We start from the raw sequence: 7,500 nt of genomic DNA on the forward strand, positions 1-7,500 counted from the left end.
TTATTTTTACAGTTCACACACGCGCACACACACACACACACACACACACACACACACACACACACACACACACACACACACACACAGAGTCAGCAGGTCTGGTTTTAACGGAACAGCGAAAATTGTTCTGCTGTGTTACCATGGCAACAGTGAGCATGTAGATCAGGGGGCTTTTTTTAACACACACACACACTGACACACACACACACACACACACACACACACACACACACACAGAGTTACACAGAGAGGTTAGCACAGGATTCCCTGCTATTCCAGTTTCTATGACAACACAGCTGATCTGTGTTCAGTTCCTGTTCATCATTAAACTGCGTCTGATTGGACAGGATGGATCTGCATCTCACTGTGTGTGTGTGTGTGTGTGTGTGTGTGTGTGTGTGTGTGTGTGTGGGTACACAGTGAAAATAACGCCAGACGATTTGGACCCGGCATGTTTCACCGTTGCTATGACAACACGTCATCATGAAACTCCTTCCCACATTTTAATAATTTGTTCATAAATATTTGTCCCGCCTCCTCTCCGCTGTGATTGGTTGTGTGTTGTAAAGCTGATGCCTGCACAGCGCCACCTGGTGGAGAAAATAACAGTGTAGCATCAGTTCAGGATCTTCCAGCGACTCAGCTGCTCCAGATATTAGCCTGAGCCGTGCATATCATCTCTAACACACACACACACACACACACACACACACACACACACACACACACACACGCGTTAGCTCGTTCCTCCACTCTCTTCCTCTGATCCCGTATTTATTTCAACGAGGTCAATAATCTGCCAGCAGGATGAGATAATCTGAAATAAAAGAAATCAACTTGTTTCCAGAATTTTCTTGAAGTGCGTGTCATGACTTGCAGCCGGAGGTGGATGTGGCTCGTTGTGCCGTGTGTGAACACCTGTACAGGTGTGGATCTGCAGCGAGGCTCTGCTGTGTGAACACACATTACAGAAATCAGCTGCCAGGTTTAACCCGAGCCTGGCACTTTTCCTGTAGGACAGTCTCTTCACAGCCTGCTGTGTGTGTGTGTGTGTGTGTGTGTGTGTGTGTGTGTGTGTGTGTGTGTGTGTGTGTGTGTGTGTGTGTGTGTGTGAGCACGCTTTGTTCGGGGTGAAAAACAGGATGTGATGTAACGTCCTGCAGGCCAGTGTTAGCAGGACAGAAGGTGCTGATCAGATGAAGCAGAAACACGAACGCAGTCCAGCAGAGAAACAGAACAAATCACAACCGATAATCAATCACAACCGATAATCAATGACAACCGATAATCAATCACAACCGATAGCCAATCACAACCGATAGCCAATCACAACTGATAATCAATCACAACCGATAGCCAATCACAACCGATAGCCAATCACAACTGATAATCAATCACAAACGATAGCCAATCACAACTGATAATCAATCACAATCAGAACCGATAATCAATCACAACCAATAGCCTATCACAACTAATAACTGATCAGAGCTGATAACCAGGGTCATGATGTGTTCGGGGTCGTGATGTGTTCGGGGTCGTGATGTGTTCGGGGTCGTGTTGTGTTCGGGGTCGTGATGTGTTCGGGGTCGTGATGTGTTCGGGGTCGTGATGTGTTCATGGTCGTGATGTGTTCGGGCTCGTGATGTGTTAAGGGTCATGTTTTCTTCAGGGTCGTGTTGTGTTCAGGGCCATGATGGGTTCAGGGTCGTGATGTGTTTAGGGTCATGTTTTCTTTAGGGTCGTGTTGTGTTCAGGGTCGTGTTGTTTTCGGGGTCATGATGTGTTCAGGGTCGTGTTCGGGGTCGTTTTGTATTCGTTGTTGTGTTGTGTTCAGGGCCATTATGTGTTCAGGGTCGTGATGTGTTCAGGGTCATGATGTGTTTAGGGTCATGTTTTCTTCAGGGTCGTGTTGTGTTCGGGGTCGTGTTGTGTTCGGGGTTGTGTTGTGTTCGGGGTGGTGATGTGTTCGGGGTCGTGTTGTGTTCGGAGTCGTGTTGTGTTAGGGGTCGTGTTGTGTTCAGGGTCGTGTTGTGTTCGGGTTCGTGTTGTGTTCATGGTCGTGCTGTGTTCAGGGTCGTGATGTGTTCAGGGTCATTTTTTCTTCAGTGTCGTGTTGTGATGTTTTCAGGGTCGTGTTGTGTTCGGGGTTGTTTTGTGTTCATTGTTGTGTTGTGTTCAGGGTCATGTTTTCTTCAGGGTTGTCTTGTGGTTGTGGTTGTATTGTGTTCGGGGTCGTGATGTGTTCGGGGTCGTGACGTGTTCGGGGTCGTGATGTGTTCGGGGTCGTGATGTGTTCGGAGTCGTGTTGTGCTCGGGGTCATGTTGTGTTAGGGGTCATGATGTGTTCAGGGTTGTGTTGTGTTCGGGGTCGTTTTGTATTCGTTGTTGTTTTGTGTTCAGGGCCATGATGTGTTCAGGGTCGTGTTGTGTTCGGGGTCGTGTTGTGTTCGGGGTCGTGTTGTGTTTGGGGTCGTGATGTGTTCGGGGTCGTGTTGTGTTCGGGGTCGTGTTGTGTTCGGGGTCGTGTTGTGTTCGGGGCCGTGACGTGTTCGGGGTCGTGACGTGTTCGGGGTCGTGTTGTGTTCGGGGTCGTGTTGTGTTCGGGGTCGTGTTGTGTTCGGGGTCGTGATGTGTTCGGGGTCGTGTTGTGTTCGGGGTCGTGATGTGTTCGGGGTCGTGTTGTGTTCGGGGTCGTGTTGTGTTCGGGGTCGTGACGTGTTCGGGGTCGTGACGTGTTCGGGGTCGTGTTGTGTTCGGGGTCGTGACGTGTTCGGGGTCGTGTTGTGTTCGGGGTCGTGTTGTGTTCGGGGTCGTGTTGTGTTCGGGGTCGTGTTGTGTTCGGGGTCGTGACGTGTTCGGGGTCGTGTTGTGTTCGGGTTCGTGTTGTGTTCATGGTCGTGCTGTGTTCAGGGTCGTGATGTGTTCAGGGTCATTTTTTCTTCAGTGTCGTGTTGTGATGTTTTCAGGGTCGTGTTGTGTTCGGGGTTGTTTTGTGTTCATTGTTGTGTTGTGTTCAGGGTCATGTTTTCTTCAGGGTTGTCTTGTGGTTGTGGTTGTATTGTGTTCGGGGTCGTGATGTGTTCGGGGTCGTGACGTGTTCGGGGTCGTGATGTGTTCGGGGTCGTGATGTGTTCGGAGTCGTGTTGTGCTCGGGGTCATGTTGTGTTAGGGGTCATGATGTGTTCAGGGTTGTGTTGTGTTCGGGGTCGTTTTGTATTCGTTGTTGTTTTGTGTTCAGGGCCATGATGTGTTCAGGGTCGTGTTGTGTTCGGGGTCGTGTTGTGTTCGGGGTCGTGTTGTGTTTGGGGTCGTGATGTGTTCGGGGTCGTGTTGTGTTCGGGGTCGTGTTGTGTTCGGGGTCGTGTTGTGTTCGGGGCCGTGACGTGTTCGGGGTCGTGACGTGTTCGGGGTCGTGTTGTGTTCGGGGTCGTGTTGTGTTCGGGGTCGTGTTGTGTTCGGGGTCGTGATGTGTTCGGGGTCGTGTTGTGTTCGGGGTCGTGTTGTGTTCGGGGTCGTGACGTGTTCGGGGTCGTGACGTGTTCGGGGTCGTGTTGTGTTCGGGGTCGTGACGTGTTCGGGGTCGTGTTGTGTTCGGGGTCGTGTTGTGTTCGGGGTCGTGTTGTGTTCGGGGTCGTGTTGTGTTCGGGGTCGTGACGTGTTCGGGGTCGTGACGTGTTCGGGGTCGTGTTGTGTTCGGGGTCGTGTTGTGTTCGGGGTCGTGTTGTGTTCGGGGTCGTGATGTGTTCGGGATCGTGTTATGTTCAGAGTCATGTTGTGTTCAGGGTCATGTTGTGTTCCGGGTCATGTTGTGATTTACGCCATAGAGTTGTGAAGTGGGTGGAGCCTCTGGCCCCTTCATGTTAAAGTTTGGGTTTGTTAGTTTAGTGAAATATGAATAAAAACAGCATGAATCAGTCACATGACCCACAAACTGTAACATCACCGAATCAGGAAATAGATCCAGGAGTAACCAGATCATCTTTCTTATATTTTCAAGCTTCTCAGTCTGAGGAGCAGAAAATAGACCATAATGCACTGCTGCTATCACACCTGTCCTTATGCAGCCACGCCCATTGTCCGGTTACCATAGAAACAGGCCAAATAATACAGAAACACTGATAGCTACATCCCTTAGTAATGACATGTTTCCATGGAAACCAGAGACTGCAGTCAGCTAATGTGTGTGTGTGTGTGTGTGTGTGTTGCAGCCCCATGCCTCTGAGTCCGGCTGCTGACACCAAACATGATCGCCCACGGCAACAGGCGGTTACTAACGGCAACCCAACCGGTTCTGCCGTCGCTAGGGACGACGAGGGTGAGGACACGCCCCCTGGAAACAACATTGTCGTTCGCATCGGCATCCCGGACCTGCAGCAGACGGTGACACACACACACACACACACACACACAGAGCAGATGTTGTCCAAGTCAAAGATATGCATGTAACAGAAGATGACTCACTCCCCCTGCAGAAGTGCTTGCGTCTGGACCCGGAGCTCCCAGTCTGGTCCAGTAAGCAGAGGGTGCTGGTCACGCTGACTCAGGCGCTGTCCGACGTCCTGAACTACGGCCTCTTCCAGCCGGCGTTCAACGGCCGAGCCGGCAAGTTCCTGGACGAGGAGCGGCTGCTGAAGGAGTACCCGCTCCCCCCCATCACACCCATCCCCTACCTGGAGGTGAGCGCACACCTGTGAGCCCCAGAGGGCGGGGCCTGTGAGCCCCAGAGGGCGGGGCCTGTGAGCCCCAGAGGGCGGCACCTGTTAGCAGGGTGTCTGCGGGGTCTTAAAAAGTCTAAAAGGGTTAGGGTTAGAAAATCTAGAAATCTAGAAATTAGAAAATCAAATTTTAAGGCCTTAAAAAGATTTAAATTCACAGAATTTACGTCTTAAATAATTTTAAACAGGTCTTAATTTTCATAAGTCCGTAAAGCTGCTTCAAATGCTAAATGAGAAGCTCCCAAAACAATTCATTATTATATTATGACTACAACGATAGTAAGACGATAGCTCACTGAATGCAAACTTAGCGAGGCCTGGCTTGACAGGCCTGAAATTGGAGGGAATCTGGGAGGCACAGCCCCTCCAGGTGTTTCACCTGCACCTGCACCACCAAGAAAAACCATTCCAACACCTGCAGCGGCACCGTACGAGTCCAACAGGCAGAGAAACTCTCCAGCTACAGCAGCACACTGACATAGATTGTGTAACAAAGTGAAGAGTTGCCACTCCGCTCTATTTTCACTGGCTAACAGCAGCACACTGGCTTAGCTTGTCTATTCAGAGAAGAGGTATCACTTCAGCTCATTTTTCAATCTATGTTATCACATGCATACTCCTGCTCATTCATTGGTAGCTGAATTGTTAGGTCTGTTTGATAAGTAATTTACAAAACAAAACAAAAAGTATTTTTTTTTAAAACAAATAATAATTAAACATATTGTTAAATTATTGGAATCAAGCTTACTGGTAAACATCTACTCCTCAGGTGAAATAATTACTGATGCATGCTCTTGCCATTTTTGTTCAATCATTAATAACATATCATTCTCACCTTTTATTGCTATAACAACGTAATTGTTAAATAAATAAAGTGTTGTTTATTTGTTACCTCAATTAATTTAAAGTAATTGCTATTTCATTTGTGTGTGTTTTAGTCATTAACATTTTAGTCATTAACATTAAAAACTCACTCTTTTTTGGTAGTAAAATAAGAGTAAAAGGTTAAAAACGGAATTCTTAAAAATTAAAACGGAAAAAAACGGAATCTGGGAAAAAATAAAATGGATTTTATAGAGGCCTAGTTGTACATTCAGTCAGTCAGGCAGTTGTTAAGTCAGTCTGTTGTTCATGCATGCTTTGATTGACATGGCCCCCATCCAATAGCAGGCCGTCTCCCGGGTTACGCCTCGGGGCGAGCGGCTCGGTTCGGACGGTCCTGTTTGTCACATCGCTCGATCCAGCAGGAGGTCAGGTAGACAAAGAGGCTGTGACTGCTCAGAAATCACATGTTTTTATTGGCTAAAATCTTGGTCCCACCCACCAGTTCCTCATGACGTCATCGCTGAAAAAGAAGTTGTGGGATTTTTATTAAAAATACAGAAACATCCGGAGCGCCCCGTGCACCGGGGCTCAGCGACCGGGGCTCGAATCCGACCGCAGGTCCTGTGCTGCAGGTCCCCCTCCCCCGACTTTCCTGTCTCTCTCCCCTGTGACTGTCAGATGAAGCAGAAACGCCAAAAAAAAAAAAAAAATACAGAAACGTCTGAATGTTCTCATAACAAAGCAAAAAAGATGAAGTTCTGTGAGCCTCGTCGCTTTTTCTCCTGCAGTTTCGTTACAAGAGGAGAGTTTACACCCAGAGCTACGTGGACGACAAACAGCTGGCCAAGCTGCACACCAAGGTACACACACACACACACACACACACACACGCACGCACACACACACACACACACACACACACACACACACGCACGCCCACACACACACACACACACACACACACACACACACACGCACGCCCACACACACACACACACACACACACCTGTCGCTTTGACTTTCTAACACAACAAAAGTCTAAGTTAAAAATAGAAATATGATATAACAGTGTGAGATACATTCAAAACATTTATCAATATATATCTATCAATCAATTAATCAATTTATATTTATGTACACATATATAATCAAATATACTCATATAGACAAAGTTTTTAAAATTACATCTTTTAGAAATGTTCAGTTTTAAGATTAAAAATAAAATAAAATCCTCTTTATGGGCAAAACAGTTTTTCGAATAGTTTTAAAATGAACAGCTCTAAAATCATCATGAGACATTATGAGAAGCTCCGACCGGCCAATCACAGCATCCCGCCTGGTCGGGGGCGTGGCCACCTGCATGGTATTTAACAGACTGACCAATCAGAATCACTTGCTGTGCGGCTGCAGGCCAACCTGAAGCGCTTCATGGAGCACGTCCACCAGAAGAACGTGGAGAAGGTCTCCAGGTGGCTGGAGAAGGGCCTCGACCCCAACTTCCACGACTCAGACAGCGGGGGTGAGACACACACACACACACACACACACACACACACACACACGTTCACACAGACACACACACACACACACACACATTTAACCATTTATTTATGCCCACATTAGTAACAATATATGCAGGGACATAAATACTGAGGGCACAGACTTAAGATACACAGGCACAAGATGGACAGTGTCTTTTACCTACAGAGCAGATCAGTCACGGGTACAGGTAACAGCAGGACAGGTAACAGCGGGACAGGTAACAGCAGGACAGGTAACAGCGGGACAGGTAACAGCAGGACAGGTAACAGCAGGACAGGTAACAGCATCTCTGCCATATACACTATATTAGCAAAAGTATTCGCTCACCTGCCTTTACTCATACTATGAACTGAAGTGCCATCCCATTCCTAACCCATAGAGTTCAATATGATGTCGGTCTACCTTTTGCAGCTAT

At 47.9% G+C, this 7,500-nt stretch overlaps 1 protein-coding gene across 1 annotated transcript in view; it reads left to right on the forward strand.

Annotated features, from left to right (window-relative positions):
- Positions 1–4,215: 4,215 nt before the first annotated feature.
- Positions 4,216–7,500, forward strand: part of shank3b (SH3 and multiple ankyrin repeat domains 3b) — a 39,295-nt gene continuing 36,010 nt past the window's right edge. The window contains exons 1-4 of the mRNA XM_030046063.1: positions 4,216–4,383; positions 4,476–4,679; positions 6,332–6,403; positions 6,954–7,062. Coding sequence (XP_029901923.1) covers positions 4,216–4,383; positions 4,476–4,679; positions 6,332–6,403; positions 6,954–7,062 — 553 coding nt within the window. The remainder of the gene's footprint in view (positions 4,384–4,475; positions 4,680–6,331; positions 6,404–6,953; positions 7,063–7,500) is intronic.

Source organism: Myripristis murdjan, chromosome 23 (assembly GCF_902150065.1).
Source record: "Myripristis murdjan chromosome 23, fMyrMur1.1, whole genome shotgun sequence".
Classification (NCBI taxonomy): Eukaryota; Metazoa; Chordata; class Actinopteri; order Holocentriformes; family Holocentridae; genus Myripristis; species Myripristis murdjan.